This window comes from Pipistrellus hanaki (genome assembly GCF_964339955.1).
Source record: "Pipistrellus hanaki genome assembly, chromosome: 4".
Lineage (NCBI taxonomy): Eukaryota > Metazoa > Chordata > Mammalia > Chiroptera > Vespertilionidae > Pipistrellus > Pipistrellus hanaki.
The window spans coordinates 90,262,200-90,284,159 of record NC_140506.1 but is presented as its reverse complement, the minus strand read 5'-3'; the positions used below and the strand labels follow the sequence as shown (position 1 = coordinate 90,284,159).

Sequence of the window (21,960 nt, the reverse complement as noted above, 5' to 3'; positions counted from 1 at the left end):
TCCCCAGTGCTTGTCGCTGGTGCTGGGTGCGTCGCCGTGGGGGTGGGCTCCAGCTCCTCCCCAGCCGGCCTCCCAGCTCTGCCGCTCCCTGGCTGTGCTGGCAGCTCTGTGCCCTCACCTGTAACCTGGGTCGGTGAGAATGGCGGACTTTCATAACCTGGGGCTGGGAGGTTAAATGGAAAAAAAACATGAACAGGTCGCCCTGTGGGCCTCAGTTCACAGTAACTCACAGTTACCAGTATCTTAGTGCCCAGACAGCCCCTCCCAAACCACCCTCCCCCTCCCCCTGGAGCCTTGTATGCGGCACATTCACACGGGGAGAAAGTGAGGTTTGGATGAGGGCCGTGACATACTCACTGTCGCCAAGGGAGGAACTGGCCAAGCAGAAGCACAGCCTGGGTTTCTCCGCTCCCTTCGGGTCCTTGCCTAGCCTAGTGCCTCACTGCCCTGCCTGCCCCCCGATCCGCTCCCCTGAGCCCAGGCCTCTCCGCTGATGGGGTTCTCCTCCTCCCTTAGGACAGACACCCTGGACTGCCGGCTTCCTCGCCTGGGACAGGGAGGAGAAATCCAACGACTCTGGCCTGAGTGTGGCCTGGGGGACGGGCCGTTGGTCCCAGAATGCCCCTGCCTGAGCCCAGCGAGCAGGAGGGCGAGAGGATGAAGACCGGCCAGGAGCCGTCCCCTGAGGCCGGCACAGATGCCGTCCCCGCAGACCCCACCGACCCCAACGACCCCAACGACCCCAACGACTCCAACGAATACTTCAATCTGGTCCTGGTGACGATCTGCAGTGGGGACGAAAATGGCGTGGTCTCCCTGGCCAAAGACGTGCACATGACCCTGGAGATGCCTGGCCCCAACACCCTGGGCGGAGCCCTGCCGGCCGAGGAGCAGGGGGCGCCCGTCCAGCCAAGCCCCCAGGCCCTGGAGCAGAAACGCAGCCAGCCCGACACCGGTGAGCCCCCGGCCTGCTGACCCTGACCCTGCATGCTCGGGGAGGGGTGACTTTGGCCGTCCCATCCCTGCCCCGAGCCAAGCCTCCTTGTCTCTAATTACAAACCTGTCCCCGGCTGGTATGTTCTTCATCCCTGTCCAACCTCGCTCCCCCCAACCCTCCCATCCATGTACCCGGTGTCCTGTTTACTCCCGTCAGCTAACCCAGCCCTCCCCTTGCCCTCAGCGGCCCCCAAGCCCCTGGAGTTCCTGAGGACCCCGTTCGGGGGCCGCCTCCTGGTGCTGGACTCCTTCCTGTACAAGCAGGAGAAGGCCATGGGGGACAAGGTGTACTGGAAGTGCCGCGAGCACACGGAGCTGGGCTGCCGCGGCCGGGCCATCACCCGGGGCGCGCGGGCCACCGTGATGCGGGGCCACTGCCACGCCCCGGACGAGAAGAGCCTGGAGGCCCGGCGCCTGAAACAGAAGCTGCTGCGCCCGCCCGAAGGCCCGGCGGACCCCCAGGCTCCCGGAGGCCAGGGGGAGGAGCCCCCCCCGGAGGCAGGCCCAGTGCCAACCCCCGAGGAGCCAGAGGAGCCTGACCCTGAGCCGTACTTCTTGAATCGAAGCGTGACCCTGCTGACCTTGCCTCTCAGGAGCTTGCCTCTCAAGAAACGCCGACTACTGATGATTGGTGAGTGTCTCCCTGCCCCGACTCCACTCTGGGACAGGCATGCACCGGGGCCCTTTCTTATGCCCAAATAGAAATGTGAGGTCCTACACGCTTTATAGAATGTGTTCCAAGTTAAAACGACTTTTAAAAACATTCACGTGTCCCCGTAGTCCTTAAGCTCATAGAATAGAAGCAGAATTCCTAAACCAGTGGTCAGCAAACTCATTCATTTGTCAGCAGAGCCAAATATCAACAGCACAACGATAGAAAGTTCTTTTGAGAGCCAAATTTTTTAAGCTTAAACTTCTTCTAACGCCACTTCTTCAGCATAGACTTGCCCAGGCCATGGTATTTTGCAGAAGAGCCACACTCAAGGGGCCAAAGAGCCGCACGTGGCTCGCGAGCCACAGTTTGCTGACCCCGGTCCTAAGCCAAGGCGACCCAAGTCCGTGCAGACTTTCTGACACAGTAGGGTCTGGTATGAGGCCCGAATCATGAGTTCTAATGGGCTCCATGGGATTCTGGCAACCCGGGCAGTTAGGGAAGGTCAGCCTGGTGGGAGAATGTTGAGCTCTGGGTCCCAGGTTCAAGTTCCAGCACCATCTCATGTAGCTGGGTAGCCTCAGAACATTTGCTGAATTTCTGCAGTTTTGGGGGCTTTGTCCTAGGATGGATCATAGTCTAAATATCAGGGCGATCAGGTGTTTGACATGTGGGCAGTGCTCAGCACTGGCCCAGCATATGGTGGCTCTGAGGAACTTGTAGATGGAACTTTCGTGCAGTTTTTATTACCCACAACTCGGTGGTGGGCTTGGGCCCAAAGGCTGGGTGCCTCCTAACCTGGAAAGGCGTTAACTGCTGTTCAGACAACTGCTGTTTGAGTCCCTGGGGCAGGGCGAGAGAGAGGGGCTTGTTTTTCATTGTGTATCTTATGGTACCATTTGTATTTTATGGCATGTGCAAGTATAAATCAAAAATTAGGTAATATTGAAAAAACCAAGATGGTGGCCTAGGTAAGTGCCTAAACTGCCACCTCACACAACAATCTCAAAACAACAACTAAAAGACAGAACGGACATCATCCAAAACCACATGAAAGCTGGCAGAGTGGAAAATCTACAACTAGAAAGAAGGAAAGAGGCTCATGGATCAGGGGAGCCACAAAGCGCTGGGTAGGGAGACGCATGCGCAGAGAGGAAGGGCAGCCGAGTGCCTGGCTGGTGGGAGGGGAAAGGAAGCCCCCGATTGCACTGAACCCCAGCCCCGGACGAAACCCCGTGGGCCCAGGCTCATATGGATGGATTCTGGACTGTAGAGAAAGGCACATGGAGACTCAGAGACTGGGAGACTTTGGGGAGCTGGGAGCTGCAGTGGGCAGGGTCTAGAGTTGTGCACGAATGAGTGCGCACAGAGAGGTCACTGGAGTCTCTCCATAGTGGAAGGAGTCGGAAGCTCCTGACTGCACTGAATCCCAGTTCCGACTGCACTGAGCACTGAAACCCAGTTCCTGGCGAGCCCCTAGAGTACCCATGCTCTTACAGGGGGAATCTGGACTGTCAGGTGGAAACTCAGGGGAGTGCAGAAGGCAGAAGTTTGAGGCACACGCACAAGGGCAGGACTGGCGGGAAGCCAAGACTGTCAGCTCAGCCCTAAGACTCCACCCCATCCAAGCTGAGCTCAGAGGCTTTTGCAATTTTGCAAGTCTGATCCTAAAGACTGTCTCCAACACAGAAGTTATCCTGGCGTAGACACAGCTGATACTCACATCCAATTGGCCTGGAGGTCAATTCCTCCCAGTGATACCAACAACAATCAAGACTTATCTACAACAAGGCTGTACACTTAATCCACAAAGGGGAGCACCAAGAGTATCTACCTCAGGTGACTGGGGAGGCTGACCCACCGGCCCATATAGGACACCAAACACACAAAGCCACCCTACCAACTCAGGGAAGCAGTGAAAATGCCGAGATAAGGAAACAGATCTCAAACGAAAGAAATGGAGGAGAACAAAAGACTGAATATAGAGTTCAAAACATGGTTATAAGGTTTTTCAAGAATTTCCTAGAAAAAAAAAAAAAAAAAAGAATTTCCTAGAAAAGGCCAATAAATTTAATGAGACCCTCGAGGATATGAAAAAGGACCAACTAGAAATTAAACATACACTGACTGAAATAAAAAATACAGAGACCCAACAGAAGATCGCAAGAATCAAGTCAAAGATTTGGAATACAAAGTGGCAAGCAAAGAACACTCCTCCAGAGAAGCAAGAAGAGAAGAGAATCCAGAAAGTTGAAGATAGTGTAAGGAGCCTCTGGGACAACTTCAAGAATGCCAACATCAGAATTATGGGGGTGCCAAAAGAAGAGAGAGTGCAAGATACTGAAAACCTATTTGAAGAAATAATGTCAGAAAACTTCCCCCATCTGGTGAAAGAAATAAACTTTCTTTCTAAAAAAAAGTCCAGAAAGCACACAGAATTCCAAACAAAAGGAATCCAAAGAGGACCACACCAAGACACATCATAATTAAAATGCCAAGGGCAAAAGACTAAGAGAGAATTTTACAAGCAGCAATAGAAAAACAGTTACCTATAAGGGAGCACCCATACGACTATCAGCTGAGTTTTCAACAGAAACTATGCAGGCCAGATGGGAGTGGCAAGAAATATTCAAAGAGATGAATAGCAAGAACCTACAACCAAGATTACTCTACCCAGCAAAGTTATCATTCAGAATTGAGGGCAGATAAAGAGCTTCACAGATAAGAAAAAGCTAAAGGAGTTCATCACCACCAAACCAGTATTATGTGAAATGCTGAAAGGTATTCTTTAAGAAGAAGAAGAAGAAGAAGAAAGTAAAGATAAAAATTATGATCAGCAAATACATATATATCAACAAGTGAATATAAAAGTCAAGTGAATCAAAAATCTGAGGAACAGAATAAACTGGTGAATAGAATAGAATCAGGGGCAAAGAAAGGGAGTGGATTGATAATTATCATGGGGAAAGGGCTGTGGGGGTGCAGGAAGAGAATGGAATAAAATCGTACACCTATGGATGAGGACAATGGTGGGGGGAGGGTAAGGGCAGAGGGTGGGGTGGGAACCAAGTGGAAGGGAGCTGGGGGGGGAGAAACAATTGTAATAATCTGAGCATTAAAGATTTATTAAATTTTAAAAAATTAGATAATATTTTCAAATAAACCCTGAGGAAAAGTATGGCCTGGAGTGAGTGAGGGCATAGGCTGTGGAGTCAGAGCCAGCTTGGACCGTGTGATCTTGGTCGAGGCCGCCTCTCTGACCACCAGAAGAGGAACTGCAGCGCCCCCTTGAGTTGCTGGGTGGGGGTTCCGTGGGATGCATTTGGACAAAGGACACCTGGCCACACATTCCACTGGCAGCACTGCCTGACCGCCCCTCTGACCCTCTGACCCTGTGACCGCTGGTTCCTTCTCCACAGAGCGCCCGCCCTTCGAGTTCCTGAAGACCTGCTATGGGGGCAGCTTCCTGGTGCACAAGTCGTTCCTGTACAAGCGAGAGAAGGCGGTGGGAGACAAGGTGTACTGGACGTGCCGAGACCACGTGCTCCATGGCTGCCGCAGCCGGGCCATCACCCAGGGCCAGCGAGTGACCGTGATGCGTGGCCACTGCCATCCGCCCGACAAGGAGGCCCTGCAGGCCCGGCGGCAGCAGGAGAAGATCCTGGAGACACAGAGGCCCAGGCCCAGGCCCAGGGACAAGCTGCTCCAAGGGGTGGACAGCCTGCTGTACCACAGGGGGTCCGGCACCCTGACCCTCACCAGGCCCCGTCCCAAGAAGCACGCGAAGCCACAGGCCCTGCAGGAACCTCCCACCAGGGACCAGGAAAGGGGCCGGGGTGAGTCCTTCATGCCCACCGACCAGAGCTGGGGCCCCCTCACGTCTGACATCCTGAGGGCCGGGGGGCGGGAGGGCGGGGGGGGCGGGGAGGGCAATCAGGCCTGGCTCAGTCTTTGCTGACCACCTCCCCATTTCTCATAAGGAGGCCCTGAGTTCCTGAGGACCCCTCTGGGGGGCAGCTTCCTGGTGCACGAGTCCTTCCTCTACAGGCGGGAGAAGGCCTCTGGCAACAAGGTGTACTGGACGTGCCGGGACCAGGCCCGCATGCGCTGCCGCAGCCGGGCCATCACACAGGGTCAGAAGGTGACCGTGATGCGAGGCCACTGCCACCCGCCTGACCTGTCGGGCCTGGAGACCCTGAGGCAGCGGGAGAAGCGCCCTGGTGCCAGCCAGAGGGGGAACGCAGGTAAGAGATGGGAGTAGGCCTGCGACCGGCAGGACTCAGCCAGCCTTTCCATTTTGACCCCCATGACCCTTAGTAAGCACCCTGGTACCTTACCAGGAGCCCTCTGGAAGGAGCACGGCCTCTCCCCTTGCTTTCCCCTTCCCTTGCCTCCACCCTCCCCCACCACCTCACCGCATTCCCTGGCCAGACTTGGGGCGACTCTGGGTAGTCCCACTCACTCAGGTGGTAGTCCTCACCCTCCTGCTTAGACCAACCCAAGCTGCCCCCAAATCTCCACAGCACATGATCAGCCCAGGCTTCCTTTCCTCTTCCTCCTCCCTTTTCTCTCTTAAGAGTTCATAGAGGGGCCCTGGCCGGTTTGGCTCGGTAGATAGTGTCGGCCTTCGGACTGAAAGGTCCCAGGTTCGATTCCGGTCAAGGGCATGTGCCAGGGTCACGGTCTTGGTCCCCAACTGGGGACGTGCAGGTGGCAACTGATCAATGATTCTCTCTCATCATTGATGTTTCTCCCTTCCTCTCTGAAATCAATAAAAATATATTTTAAAAAAGAATTTATAGCTGAAACCGGTTTGGCTCAGTGGTAGAGCGTTGGTCTGCGGACTGAAAGGTCCCAGGTTCGATTCCGGTCAAGGGCATGTACAATGGTTGCGGGCATATCCCTGGTAGGGGGTGTGCAGGAGGCAGCTGATAGATGTCTGTCTCTCATCGATGTTTCTAGCTCTATCTCCCTCCCTTCCTCTCTGTAAAAAATCAATAAAATATATATATATTTTTAAAAAGAATTTATAGAGGAAGCTAATCACTCACTGCCAGTTTCTCACTTTTTTTTTAAAAAATATATTTTATTGATTTTTTACAGAGAGAAAGGGAGAGAGAGAGCTAGAAACGTTGATGAGAGAGAAACATCGACCAGCTGCCTCTTGCACACCCCCTAACGGGGATGTGCCCGCAACCAATGTACATGCCCTTGACCGGAATCGAACCTGGGACCTTTCAGTCCACAGACCGACACTCTACCACTGAGCCAAACCAGTTTCGGCCAGTTTCTCACTTTTATACTGTGATTGGATGATATAGTATTGAGTAACAAGCATATCCTACAGACCACCTGATTTTTATGTAATTAACCAACTCCAGCTCTTCTCCATAAATACCTATCATCTGCCCTAAGGGAGCCACTGGCGAGGGTCACAGCCCCTCTCTTTCCACCTTTGTCCCCTGGGCCAGCCCCAAAGGGCCCGTGTGTGGACTCTCGCAGTCATACACTGCAAATACGTAAATGTTCCGTCCTCCTCTTGCTAAGAAGAGCAGCTTTGGCCCTGCCTTCTCTTACCCAGCTTTTCACTCCTGGGAGAGAACCTGCCTCTTTCAGAAGTTACCAGTTGTATCATTTCTGAATTAGGGGCTTTTTGGCCCTAAAGTTCTCCCAGTTGAGATTTCTGATTGTATTTCTTTCTGACTCTTTCTTTTTATTCCATTTCCATGTAACTCCTGTGGACCTGGAGATGAGCTACAAGGCACATGGCACCCCCGCCCTTCCCTCACTCCCAATCCCCACCCCAACTAATACTTCTGAGCTCTTCCCCTTGTTTCTTTTATATTTTATTGTTTTATAGAGAGAGAGAAAGTGAGAGAGAGACATCAATTGGCTGCCTCCCACTTGTGCCTGGCTAGGGATGAAACCTGCGAGCTGGGTATGCGCCCTGACTAGGAATGGAATCTGCCACCCCTTGGGTGTATTTTATTGATTTTTTACACTCCAACCACTGAGCCACACCCGCCAGAGGTACCCTATTTCTTTTGCCGTTGTCTGCTGCTTCTTGAATCTCTGGTTGATTTGTAACGAGAGAGTGTTGGTAAAGAGAGAGAGAGAAGCATTCAGCTGTTACCTGCTGCCCCCATCCTTTCAATGAGGTTACTGCAGTTTTCTGTTTGCGCTTTATTATATAAAGCTGTTCGCGCTGAGCTGGGGATTCACTGCGATTGTTTCTTTTTTTTTTTTTTTTTTTTTTAAATCAGTCTTTATTGTTCATATTATTACAAAGGTTCCTCATTTCTTCCCCCCTCCACCAGGTTCCCACCCCACCCTCTGCCCCCTCCCCATCCCCCATTGTCCTCATCCATAGGTGCACAGTTTATGTTCAGTCTCTTCCTCCCTCCCTCTCCCCGATAGTAAATCCCTTTTCAGATAGTAAATCTGTTACTTAGCATTTTCTCATATCAATAATACCTCCACATGCCCAATGATACTTCACACAAAAGACATTTCCAAATAGGTCAACCAGCCTCATCCAGGCCCCACCCAAGGCACTCACAGATCAACACCCCAGCGCTATACTAACTCAACACATCCAGATCTAAGCCTTCATCACTTGATTCAGCAGACCCTCAAGTTCCCGCAAAAGTTTCCAGCCATGTCTGAGAGGCAGCCGTGGGCAGGTACAGGCGAGGAGCGAGCTGTTTCGGGCCTGGCTGCTCCGGGCCTGGCCTCTGTTGCTCTGGTTCGTTCCACAACCAGCTGCTCCGGGTCTGGTCACTGCCGCTCCCGACCTAGTTGCTCTGGACTTGGCTGTTGCTGCTACAGGCCTGGCCGCACCCGACCCGGCTGCTCTGGGACCGGTTGCTCCGGTCCCGGCCGCTCCGGGCCTGGCCGCTCCCAGCCTGACAGCCGCTGCTCCGGGCCTGGCTGCTCCCAGCCTGGCAGCCATTGCTCCTGGCCTGGCCGCACCAGACCCTGCTGCTCCAGGCCTGGCCGCTCCCAGCCTGGCAGCCGCTGCTCCGGGCCTGGCCGCACCAGACCCGGCTGCTCCGGGCCTGGCCGCTCCCAGCCTGGCAGCCGCTGCTCCGGGCCTGGCCACACCAGACCCGGCTGCTTCGGGCCTGGCCGCTCCCAGCCCGGCAGCCGCTGCTCCGGGTCTGGCTGCTCCCAGCCTGGCAGCTGCTGCTCCGGGCCTGGCCGCACCAGACCCGGTTGCTCCGGGCCTGGCCGCTCCCAGCCTGGCAGCCGCTGCTCCTGGCCTGGCCGCACCAGACCCGGCTGCTCCGGGCCTGGCCGCTCCCAGCCTGGCAGCTGTTGCTCTGGGCCTGGCCGCTCCCAGCCTGGCAGCCGCTGCTCCAGGCCTGGCCACACCAGACCCAGCTGCTCCGGGCCTGGCCGCTCCCAGCCTGGCCGCTGCTGCTCCAGGCCTGGCCGCACCCGACCCGGCTGCTCCGAGCCTGGCCGCTCCCAGCCTGGATGCTCCGTGCTTGGCTACTGCTGTTCTGGGCCTGGCTGCTCCCAACCCGGCTGCTCTGGGCCGGGCTTCTCCGGGCCCAGCCACTCCGTGTCTGGGTGTTCCTGGACTGGCCACCCTGGGCTTGGCCGCCTCTGCCTCAGGCCTGGCTGCCACTGCCCCAGGTCTGGCTGCTCCAGTGCTGGCCGTTGATGCTCTTGTTCTGGCTGCTGCTGCTCTGGGGCCTGGCCACTGCTGCTCCGGGCCCAGCTGCCACTGCCTTGTGCCTGGCCACTCTAGGCCTGGTCGCCGCTGTTCCAACATTCTGTCCCTTTTTTCTCTTTTTTTTTTTCTTTTAAAAAAACAAAACAAAACGCATTTATGTTGCAATGTTGGCTGGTGCGTTGAGTTCTGACTAGTCTTTGATTTTTCAAGATCTTCTTTGTATTCTTTCTTAAGTAATTTTACTATCATTTGCTCTCACTTGATTTCTTCACATTGAGAACTTCTTTGGTTTCTTCCTCCTTGTCCTGGGAGCTCAGCAGGTTGGCCTGTGGCACCCCTTTGTTCTCCGCGGGCTCCCGCGCTGCTCCAGCCTGTTGCCGGGGTCGGCGCCGCCCAGGAAGCAGCCCCCGTCCTTGGCTCCGTTGCCAGCGCTCAGCAGTCGAAGGCTCAGGGGCACCCCCCCCACTGGGGGCCCCGTCGCCCGGCTCCTTGCTGGCGCCCGGCTGGCCGGTGTCCGGCAGGGGCTCCTGCTCCTCGTGGCGTTCCTCCAGTCTGGGGCTTTCTTTCTCCCTCCCACTAGGGGAGTCCAGGATCAGAGTCAACAGACTGTCCTCTGCGCACAGTGTGCGCGACTCCGGGGGCTCGGCCTTTCGCCGCGCTCCCAGGACTCCACCTCACAGCTCCGTCTCCCCCTGCCCGAGCCTGGGTCCCCAGGGACTGGCCCAGACCTGGAGTTCGGGGCGGTCTGGACTGAGGCTCAGAGCTGCCGCCGGAGGCTTTGTTTCTTCCGGCTAGGGTAATCCAGCATCAGAGTCAACATTCAGTCCTCTGCGCGCCATGTGCGCGCAACTCCGGGGGCCCCGCATTTCGCCGTCCCCCGGGATTGTCTCCCCCTGCCGGAGCCTGGGTCCCCAGGGTCTGGCACATAACTTGGGGCTCAGCGCTGCCGGTTCGGGGGTTCAGCCCAGGCTGGGGGTTCTATTTCCTTCCTGCTAGGGAACGCCAGGCAGCACCCAGCCCTCTCCTCCTCTCCGGCTGCAACCTCTCCGCGCGCGCGTGCGTGCGAGCGCGCAGCATGTCTCCGTACCTTAGGCTTTTTTTCAGCTCCTCTGATTTTCCTTCTGGTTTTCTCCCTCCTTCCTATTGTAGAGTTTTCAGTCAGTCGACTACCTGTAGCTCTGGGCAATGTCCACTCTACATTTTAGTTGTATTCCCTTGAAATTGTTGTGAGCTGCTGCGGCTAGGTGTATACCCGAGCAGCCATCTTGGATCCTCCTGGATTAAACTATCTCACTGCGATTGTTTCTTCCTCACACAGCTCTTCGTTATCTGGGCAGTTGAGCAGCTGCTTTATTTGTCCACCTCGTGTTCCGTGCCCATCACTCCTCTTCCTCACACACCTCTTCCTCACCCGCAGCGGGCAGTCACCAGGCGTTTTGCTCCAGGCTGACGGGGGCCCTGCCTGGGGTCCTGCCACCCATCTCCCTGGGGTCCCCTAGCTGGACCCCATCGCTCGGTCTCTCCTTCTCTGGCTTGGCTCACCCCCTTGTCTTTGGAAGTCCCTCCTCTAGTGACTAGCCTGGCAAGTATCCCTGGAGGCCGCACCTTGAGACCACATGTGTCTGAGGGGACCCTGATGGAGAGTGTGGCTGCTGGCAGAGCTCCAGGCTGTAAATCCTTCCTGGTCACATGGTCTGTTACTGAGTGACCCACAGCTCTCTGAAGGGGTCCTCCCCATGCACGTGGTGGCCAGTGCCTGCAAGGAGGAGCCTCCCACCAGGTCTGAGACCGGCCGCCCTTCCCGGACGGGGGCGTGGAAATGAGTGAGAATGCCGCAGTCCCGCTGCACACTGCCACTTCCTTCTCCCACCCCGAGGATTCCTCCTCCCCAGGCTGACACCGTTACCGTTCTTCATACAAGCAACCCACACACAGGCCCACCTTCAGAGGGAGCCCAGCCGCCCAGCCTTGGCCCCTGGACTGTTGTCAGTGGCTCCCCCTGCAGGCCGGTTTGCCCAGTCTGTGATCAAACGCCCCTGCCCCACGGCTTCCCCCAGCCTCTACCATTCTGTCAGCGTCTCTGCTCCGTGGCCTTTCCTCCCCTTCCCCAGTCTCTGTCCTGGTGCTCCTTCCTTCCTCAGGGCACATTTTCGTCTGGTGCCAGAGGAACAGAAACATGCTCTGAGGTCACCTAGCCACATCCAGGCACCTCCACCCTCTCTCCAGGGCGTTCTCTGGTGGGGAAACAGGCTGTCTGTCTCCAGCTCCTCTGCCTGGTCCCTGTCCCTGGACAGAGGGAAGGGAGCTCTCTGGGCAGAGGGTTCAGCTACCTCCGTCTCAACACATCCAACACGTTCACACTGTGGCTTACCTCCTCCTGCTGCCCTGGGGTCAAATCCCCACCCGGCCTAGCTCCCTGGAGAGTCGACTGCGTGTCACACTCTGCCTGTTGTACTCTGATTACTTGTCCCCCCGAGGGGCCCTCCATTGTCCCTCCCCCTCTGCAGGGACTGGTGGCCAGTGTGCACCCATTGCTGCCCCTGGGATAAGCTCGGAGAGGGACAAAGACGCCCTTTCCTGGAGGCACCATGAGATGGAGGGACAGCCTCTGCCTTCAGGGGCCTCCCCCTCACCAGCCTCTCCTCTCCCCTCCCGGCCAGGCTGGAAAGGGCCCCTGGGAGCTGAGCCAGGCTGGGTTTGAGGCGGGTGGGGTGGGTGTCTGTGTCCTGGGCTCCAGGGCCCTCCAGTGGGAGGAAGTGGGTACAGCTTGGGGTGGAGCTTGTGGAGGTCACTCCGTGAACCATGGTGACCTGGGTCTGAGAACAGGGCCCCTACCCTCCTCGTTGCTCTGCTCCAAGACCTGGGCTCCGGGCTCTCCCTCCGCTGACTGCTCCCCCCGTTTCTCCCCAGAAGACACTGAGTTCCTGAGGACCCCTCTGGGGGGCAGCTTCCTGGTGCACGAGTCCTTCATCTACAGGCGGGAGAAGGCCACGGGCGACAAGGTGTACTGGACGTGCCGGGACCAGGCCCGCCTGAGCTGCCGCAGCCGGGCCATCACGCAGGGCCAGCGGGTGATGGTGATGCGCAGGCACTGCCACCCGCCGGACCTGGGGGGCCTGGAGGCCCTGAAGCAGCGGGAGCCGTTCCCCACCCAAGTCCCGCGCGAAGGCTCAGGTGTGGGCGGGCGCTGGGCCCTAGTCTCCCCCTGGCCTGGCAGCCCCTGGGCCAACCCCAAAACACAGGCTGAACTGCCTGCTAGGACCTCCCATCCACAGCCCATGTCCAGTGTGGTCCCTCCATGCATGTCAGTCTGTCCACCTGCTGAGTTCCCTGAGGGCAGAGGCTACATCTGGGTTCCCCGCTCATGTTGTGGGGCCCAGTCTGAGATGGGCTGTCAGTAAGAGAAACCAGCTCAGACCACTGGAGGGATGCCGGTGCGCCAGGGTGGCAGTTGTGCTCGGCACCCATGTGTGAGGCAATGTGCCTGCACCTTGGGGACCCTTTGTTTCCCCTCTCTGGGTCTCTCTTGTTTTTCTCTCTCTCTCTCTCTCTCTCTCTCTCTCTCTCTCTCTCTCTCTCTCTCTCTTTCTCCCTCCCTCCCTCCCTCCCTCCCTCCCTCCCCAAACCCCCCCCTCTCCCAGTTCTCTTTGGCCACCCCAACCTCAACATGCATGACCTTTCAGCTAAGATTCTTAAAAGTCTTAAGAGACAGTTGATTGGTTGCCAGCTGGCCAAAGGGAGGTGGACAGGGAGCTGGGAGGGCCCTGGTGCACAGGGTTCAGACCAGCCATGGGCCTCCAGAATGTTCCAGCTCAGCCCCTCCAGAATGTTCCAGCTCTGCCCCTCCAGAATGTTCCAGCTCAGCCCCTCAAGAATGTTCTAGCTCAAGGCACTTGCCATCAAGTGTGGAGTCCAAGCCCAGTCAGGAGAGGCGAGCAGGAAACTCGGGGTTTGGCTGGCTGCAAAGCCAGCCTCCCCGGGCAGCGCCAGAGCCCTTAGAAGGTGTCCGGCTGGTGACCCGAGCTTCAGCCCAGGCCCCTGCGGCACAGACGGGTAGAGCGCAGGGACCAGCGTGGCCCTGCAGGGGGATGGCAGTTCCCAGGGCGCAGGCTGGTGGGAAAGAGGAAACAGCTTCCTTCTCTGGCACCCGGGCTCCTCCCTGTTTCCGAGGCCCGGCCCAGGCACCCTTCTCACCGCATGGCATTCCTTCTAGGACCCCCCCAGCCTCTGGAGTTCCTGAAGACGCCCCTCGGGGGCAAGTTCCTGGTGCACGAGTGCTTCCTCTACAGGAAGGAGAAGGCTGCCGGTGAGAAGGTGTACTGGATGTGCCGGGACCAGGCCCGGCTGGGCTGCCGCAGCCGGGCCATCACCCAGGACCAGCAGGTGACGGTGATGCGCGCCCACTGCCACATGCCTGACCTGGTGGGCCTGGAGGCCCTGAGGCGGCGCGAGCGGCTCCCCGCTGCAGCCCAGAAGGAGGACCCAGGTACCGATAGTGTGTGTGGGGGGGATGGGGGGGCGTGCAGAAGGATTGAGAGACCTGTGCGGTTTTGTCTCTGCCAGCCCAAAGTTCAGACACCTTGGGGGAGAGGCACTATCTGCCAGGCCTTTCTGCCTTTCCAGAATTTTCTACCCTCTCTATTGGCTTCTTCTCCTGAACCTGAAAATACACCTAAATCTGACCCGTCCTTACAAACTACAATTTTCTCTTTCTTTTATCGAAAGAGGTCTTAATTTTATTTTTAATATATTTTATTGATTTTTTTTTTTTTTTTTTTTTTTTACCAGAGAGGCAGAGAGAGGGATAGAGAGTTAGAAACATCGATGAGAGAGAATCATCGATCAGCTGCCTCTTGCACCCCCCCACTGGGGATGTGCCCACAACCAAGGTACGTGCCCTTGACCGGAATTGAACCTGGAACCTTTCAGTCTGCAGGCCGACGCTCTATCCACTGAGCCAAACCGGTTTCGGTGAAAGAGGTCTTAATTTTTTACTGATTGAAAATCTGGTGAAAAAATAGAGACCACCCGGAAGAATGTACTAATGTGTGTGCACATGCACACACAGGCATGTAAACTTTCACAAATAATGAACTGTGTAAACCGAAATGGGTTCTCTATACACAAACGGAATATAAACCCAGTCTCTAGAAAGCAGTGTGTGTCTCAAATTAATTCATGTAAATATTATCTTATAAAAGACAGAAATGAACCCAAGATCTATAAAATCACCAAAAGAAACTTGATTTCTACCTAAAACAAAAAAGATTTCCAAGAGAAAGCCACAGTTAGGTTCAAACAGGAAGTAGACATATGGAGTGCCTTTAGCATGGTGAGGGGCGGGTCATCTTCGATGTCTGGTTGGTTCCCAATCTCTTTGATGAGAAGGACTGCATATTGTCTCTGAGAATCTCAAATAGCTTATTGCACCAGGTCCAAGTAATTTGGGGCTTCCCAATGAACCCCCCTGGCTTTCATTATCCTCAAGGCGTTATCAGTACAAGGTGTCTGTCAGCTTCAACAAGAAAAAAGAAAGATTAATCTGGCTTTTCAATTTTTTTCCTTAGAAAAGATAAAATTGCTGACTAAAGTTCAACTGCGCTTCAAGAGTTACTCTTCTGAAAGCCAGCAGATTAATGGGTAATTATACTAGTTATCTAACGCTGTGTCACAAATTAACCCCAAACTTCGAGGCTTAAAATGACTGTCTCCCACTGTTTCTGTGGGTCATGATTTCAGGAGTGGCAGGGCTGGGTGGTTCTGGATCAGGGTCTCACAGGCTGAAGAGATGTCAGCCAGGGCTGCAGCCCTCCGAAGGCTCGAGTGGGGCTGGAGGAAGTCGCTCCAAAATGGCCTTTCAGTTAAATGGCTGTGGGCGGAGGACTTGGCTTCTCGCCATATGGAGCCCTCCCGGGCTACTTCAATGTCCTCAAACAGGTCAGCTGTCTTCCCCCAAAGTGAGTGAGAGCAGAACAAGAAGAAAACTGCAACAATAGCAGAGTTCTGCTCAAACTCATATAGAACATTCTCCAGGATAGACTCCATAAATTTTAAAAGGATTGAAATCATGCACAGTGTGTCATCTGACCACAGTGGAGTGAAACCAGAAATCAGTAACTAGAAAGAAATGTGGGAAACTCACAAATATGTGAAAAGTAAACAATACACTCCCAAATAACCAATGATTCAAAGAAGAAATCACAAGGGAAATTAGAAAATACTTTGAAATAAACAAAATGTAGACACAGCATACTAAAACTTATGGGATACAACCAAGCAATGCTTAGAGGGAAATTTATAGCTATAAAATTTATATTAAAAAAGGAAAGATCTCAACTCTATAACTTAAAGTTACATGTTAAATTACTGGAAAAAGAACAGAGTAGCCTGGCCAGCATGAGTCAGTCAGTAGTTGAGCATCAACCTACAAACCAGGGTACATGCCCTGGTAACAGGCTCCACCCCAGTGTAGGGCGTGCAGGATTGATGATTCTTTCTCATCATTGATGTCTCTCTCTCTCCCTCTCCTTTCCTCTCTGAAATCAATAAAAATATATTTAAAAACAAAAAAGAACACAGTAAACTAAAGAAAGTAGAAGGAAATAATAAAGATAAGAATAGAAATTAAGCCCTTACAGGTTTGGCTCAGTGGATAGAGCGTCGGCCTAACTGAAGGGTCCCAGGTTCGATTCTGGTCAAGGGCATGTACCTTGGTTGCGGATACATCCCCAGTAGGGGGTGTGCAGGAGGCAATTGATTGATGTTTTTTTTCCTCATCAAAGTTTTCTAACTCTCTCTCCCTCTCCCTTTCTCTCTGTAAAAAATCAATTTTATATATATATATATATATATATATATATATATATATATATATATATATTTTTTAAAGAATAGAAAATTAACTAAATCAAAACTTGATTCTTGAAAGGATCAAAAAAATTGACAAACCTTTAATTAAATTGACCCAAAAACTACTTTTTTAAAAGGAGAGGAAATTCAAATTCTTAAAATTATGAATGAAAGATGGGACATTACTATCTACCTCAAAGAAAAAGGGTTTTAAGGGAATACTATGAGCAATGGCATGCCAACCAATTAGATAACAGATTAAATGGAAAAAATGCTATAAAGACAAGCTATCAAAACTGACTCAAGGAAATCTACATAGGCCTAAAATAAGAGAATGAATTATTCATTTTAAAACTTCCCATAAAGAAAAGCCCAGATTCAGATGAATGACTTCATTGGTGACTTCTAAAAACATTTAAAGAGTGCCGGCCAGTGTGGCTCAGTTGGTTGACCATTGTCCCATGCACCGAAAGGTTGCCAGTTCCATTCCTAGTCAGGGCACATGCTGGGGTTGTGGACTTGTGGGAGGTTGTTTCTCTCTTTCTCTCCCTTTCTCTAAAATAAAAACATATTTTAAGAAATAAAATAATATTGCCTTAAGTAAATAAAAACATTTAAAGCCCTGGCCAGCCATCCTGGGCGCCAGAAGGCTGCTGGGTCAGTTCCCTTCCTCTCTCCAAAAATTCAACAAAACAAAAAAATGGAAAAAAATTTTTCAAAGAATTAACACCAATCCTTCACAAACTCTCCCAAAAACAGAAGAGGAAGGAGAGGACTTTGTGGTAGTGAAAATGTTCTAAAAGTAATTATGATAATGGCTGCACAACTCTGAATTTGCTAAAACTGTCAGATTCTGTACTTAAATGAGTGAACTATATGGTCTATGATTATAACTTAATAAAGCTGTTTGGGGAAAACAAAGAGCCCAGCTGGTGTGGCTCAGTGGGTGAGCATCAACTTATGAACCAGGAGGTCATGGTTCTATTCCCAGTCAAGGCACATGCCCTGGTTGCAGGCTCCATCCCCAGTAGGGGGCATGCAGGAAGCAGCCAATCAATAATTCTCTCTCATCATTTATGTTTCTCTCTCTCTCTCCTCTCCCTCTCTTTGTAATCAATTAAAAAAAAAAAAAACATTTTAAAAAGCCAAAATTCTAGGTCACTTAAAAAAAAAGAAGAAGAAAAGAAAAAGGAAGCCCTGACTGAGTAGCTTAGTTGGTTAGAGCATTGTCCTGATACATCAAGGTTGCGGGTTTGATCTCCAGTTCCATCCTGGTCAGGGCACATACATACAAGAATCAATGAATGCATAAATAAGTAGAACAACAAGTAAATCTCTCTACCATCCCCCTTCTCCTCTCTCTCTCTCTTTCTCTCTCTCTCTCTCTGTCTGTCAATAACATAAATAAATACAAATTTAGCCGGGACCGGTTTGGCTCAGTGGATAGAGCGTCGGCCTGAGAACTGAAAGGTCCCGGGTTCGATTCCGGGCAAGGGCATGTACCGTGGTTGCGGGCATATCCCCAGTAGGGGGTGTGCAAGAGGCAGCTGATCGATGACTCTCTCTCATCGATGTTTCTAACTCTCTACCCCTCTCTCTTTCTCTCTGTAAAAAATCAATAAAATATATTTTTAAATAAATAAATAAATAAATAAATAAATAAATACAAATTTGACCAGTCAATTATATTTCCAATAGGCTGCTTTCCTTTATTTTTATTTACTTATTTAATATTTATATTAACTTCAGAGAGGAAGGGAGGGGAGAGATAGATAGAAGAAACATCAATGATTGGAGAGAACCATTGATCGGCTGCCTCCTGCACGCCCCCTGCTGGGGATTGAGCCTGCAACCTGTGTATGTGCCCTTGACTGGAATTGAACCCTGGGCTTTTTGGTCCACAGGCCGACACTCTAGCCACTGAGCCAAACCAGCGAGGCAGGCTGTTTTCCTTTAAAAAAAAAAATGGAAGAGCCAATGTGGCTTTATGACCAGAGTCATATCCCGTCACTCTTGCTTTACTCTGTGCATTAGAAGTCAGTCACCACACCCAAGGGAGAGGAATCACGCTTTTCCTCTTGGAGTGAGGAATACCAGGGAATCTGCAAACATTTTCTAAAACTATCTCAGTGATAGAGGAAGACTGTCTGTCTTGAAAAGGCCCAGAGACTTCCAGAGCAGGACATGGGACTTCTTAGGCATGTCGGTGTTTCCTCCCAGGACATGCTGGTGTAGAAAGCTGGGGATTCCCAGGTTTTACGGCCATGGAGCGATCTCACATTTTAAAGGAATTGATATGATGTATGCATATATGCATGTATAGAAATGGTCTAGTTGATGGCTTTTCTCTAAGGAAAAGTATTACAGGAATCCTTACCTTTCTGTGTTATCTGTTTCTGCAATGTTTGGATTTTCATAACAAACATGTGTTTCCTTGTAATCGCGTAAACCCTAACAGGGAGTCTCAGTGAGGCCAGTCTCCTTTCCCACGGGTGTCGCCAGCATCAAGGACCCCGGCATTTCCCACCGAATTAGCTGCTGCTGGAGAAACGCTCTTTTCCACTCTTTCAAACATCAACAGCCATCACACCCCTCCAGAGGCCTCCCAGGAGGAACACTCCGATGGTGTCTTCAGGCAGGCAAACGAGTGCCAGGAGCTGGCAGCTTGAAGGCGTGCGTGATGTGGGGCAGGCCCGGCCTCCGCAAGATCTGAAGAAGCATCTTCTCACAAAGTCTTCCCTGTTCCGCCGCCCCGAGCCACAAACACCTATCTGATTCCAGAGCGTGAGACCTTGCCAAGGACTTTCTAGTTGGGTGTGGCCCTGCTTTGGCCAGGGCACGTTTGGGGAACTTGTTGATTTTTGGAGCTTAGCTGAACTGCCCTGCCTAGCTCCGGCCACTCAGGTGTTTTCTGGGCAGGTGCCACGTGGGCCTTCGTGCCCCGGGGCCGCCTGCTGCTGGAGCGCAGCCATCCCTCACAGTTATAGAGCGGCCAAACCAGAGGCCCCACGACACAGTCAGACTTTTTCCCTCGCTGTTTTCCCAAGTTAAACCCAATGTCCATTATCCCCATGGCAGGGGTCATTTCTGGCCGTGGGAGCCAGCCCGATGTCCACAGGAAGTCAGCATGGACACACTGCGTCTGCCTGTGGCCGCAGTGCCCTGGGCCACCCACACACACACATCTGAGGCAGGAGGAGAGCAGAGCTGGGCGGCAGCAGAGGTGCATCTTTCTGCAGCCTGGTCACGGCAGAGAGCTGGCCTAGCCAGTCCAGGGGAGGCAGGGCTGCTGCTTGCTTAAAAGGACGTGTCTTTGACAGCAGGGCTCCAGGCCCTCATCCTGTAATTGCAGAGGGAGCACAAGCTGCAGGCTCTCTGGCTCTCTCCTGGCAAGCTGGCCATGGAACCTGCCACCCAGCCATGGGACAGTGACATCTCAGTGTCCCCCACTGCCCCTCTGCTTGTTCATTTCCCTCAATAAACCCTATTTAATAACTCACCATGTAGAGCTGGCGTGTATATCCACATCCCCTTTGCAACAACAGAGGCCATCAAAGCCACGCCCTCCACGTATCTCAGTGGCACATGGTCGGAAAACGGAGTTTGGCCGGTGGCTTCTCTAGTCCTAAGCCCCACAGCTGTCACCTTGGCTGGGCTGTCTGCACCCAGGAGCTGGGCTGCCGTGTGAGAAGAATCTAAAGAGGATGCAGGTCTCTCCTGGACATTCATATCGATGGAGCAGTACACTCACTCTTCACCACACCTGCTTTGACCTTAGAGGACAGACGGATGGTCCGTGTTGCTCAGACTGAGGATGCCAGATGGACATAAATTTGCACAGTCCCATCAGCTTGTTCAGTTAGCTACTGAACTCCAGAAGTGTCTTCTAAGTCCCTTCCTCCCTGGCTCTGAGGCCAGAGCTGTCCCTTGCTCCATCACTGTCACAGCCCAATGCTTTGGGCAGATCCCTCTCTTGGAAGCTGGTGTTCCCTCCGCAGACAGCGGCATCTCAGAGGAATTGTGCTTTTCCTCCCTTCTCCCACTCTGCTGCTAGATTCCGCCAATAAACCTTATTCCATTATGGCTGCACCATGGTGTGGGTGGTGTGTCTGTGCCCCTTTGCATGACAGTTCGCATCGATGTCTCAATTATAACGTTTAAAGTAAAATTCCCAAGGATTAGTGAAATTATCAACAAGGAACTCAAATTTTAAAAGTGGGGATTAGTGGCTGGCTGTAGGACAGTCCCTGTCCCCAAGGTTGTAAGGTGAGCGTCATAGAAATGTTTCTCAGAACCGCACGCCCCCTTCTGGCCCCAGCCCAGCCTCCGGTCCCCATGTCCTTTGTCAGGAGGACTTCTGTGGGTGGAGCTAAGGACCTCCTTTTCACTAAAGTCAGCGGGTGCTTCCCAGAGCTGGCCCTCTGGCACTGACCACCTCCTCCTTGATCCCTCCTCTGAGCTCACCACCCCATCCCTGCATTCCCTCCCAGCTCCCTAAAGGGGTTCTCTGCCCCTCCACCCAGCCTGGAAGCCTGGAGGTTGGTGTTCTGGAAACTGGACCACTTTCAAGGTTCATGGTTTGTCGGTCTGCAGCACCAGCTCGGCCCTCCTTTCTGCAACCCAGCCTGTGTGTCCTGCTGCCTCCCGGGCTCTGGCCCTGGGTGTCTGGTGAGCACAGAGGCAGGCAGCCAAAGGGAGTGTCTACCTGCTGTCCTCACCTGAAGGCCCCAGGACACAAGTAGAACCCAGAGCCGTGGTCTTGATATGGTCCTGCCTGTCCCTAAATGTCCCATCAGCTGTGTCCATCAGTGCCATCCTGCCTGTTTTGTTTTGTTTTGTTTAGTAAAAGCTTTATTGAAATACTAGAGGCCCAGCGCATGGATTCATGCATCCGTGGGGCCCCTCAGCCTGGCCTGCACCCTCTAGCAATCCGGACCCCTCAGGGGGTATCAGACTGCCAGGGTAGACTCTATCCCTGCAGGCCAGGCTCTGTGGGGATTGGATGTACAATAGTAGTGCCCTAAGGGGCAGGTGGCCGTTGAGAAGCCGGAGCCCTGGCTGGGCGCTATGCCACTCCAGCTCCTCCAGGCCCCACTGCAGCTGCCGCCCAGCGCCTGGCACCCGAAGGTCAACTGAGCAGCACTCCTGCCATGGGAGGCACTGACCACAGGGGACAGCTCCTGCGTTGAGCATCTGCCCCCTCCCTGGTGGTCAGTGCACGTCATAGCGACCAGTTGTCTGGTCGCTCAGTCACTTAGGCTTTTAGATAGTCCACATAGCATACAACTCAGCCATTAGGCCGTAGCAGTTGTAATTAAGATGAGGTCATCCTGGAGCAGGAAAAGCCCTAATCCAATATGAGTGGCATCTTTATAAAAGGGGGAGTTTGGGCACAGACATGCACACAGGAAGAATGCCATGTGGAGATGAAGGCAGAGGTCAGGGCTATTGATGCTTCCGAGAGCCAAGGAACAGCAACGATGGCCAGCAAACCGCCAAAGCAGTCCCGAGAGATGGAACAGATGCTCCCTCACAGCTCTCAGAAGACTTCTGGCCTCCAGACTGGGAAACAATCCATTCCTGTTGTTTAATGCCCCGGTCTGTGTCCCCTCAGCAGGGTCAAGGGCCCTGGCCTTCCTTTGCTGGGGCGTCCATGAGCCTCCTCTCAGAGCCTGCGTCCTGGGACTGAGCACCTGCTTCCTCTCACCCCCCCCCCCCCGCCACTTTTTGCAGGAGACTGAGGCAGTGGGGAGTGGAGTGGGCGATGGAAGTGCTGGGGACC

At 53.3% G+C, this 21,960-nt stretch overlaps 1 protein-coding gene across 2 annotated transcripts; it reads left to right on the top strand.

The window, feature by feature from the left end:
• The first annotated feature begins 594 nt into the window (after positions 1-594).
• FLYWCH1 (FLYWCH-type zinc finger 1) lies at positions 595-20,267 on the top strand. Of its 2 annotated transcripts, XM_084882291.1 has the most exons (8): positions 595-955; positions 1,181-1,627; positions 5,068-5,484; positions 5,629-5,892; positions 12,240-12,503; positions 13,543-13,815; positions 14,897-14,969; positions 18,637-20,267. In XM_084882291.1, exons 1-8 carry the CDS (start codon positions 619-621, stop codon positions 18,647-18,649), a joined length of 2,088 nt encoding a protein of 695 aa, XP_084738417.1. In that variant the 5' UTR covers positions 595-618; the 3' UTR covers positions 18,650-20,267. The 2 variants fall into 2 exon arrangements, with proteins under 2 accessions (XP_084738417.1, XP_084738418.1); XM_084882292.1 differs by lacking the exon at positions 14,897-14,969.
• Positions 20,268-21,960: the final 1,693 nt, after the last annotated feature.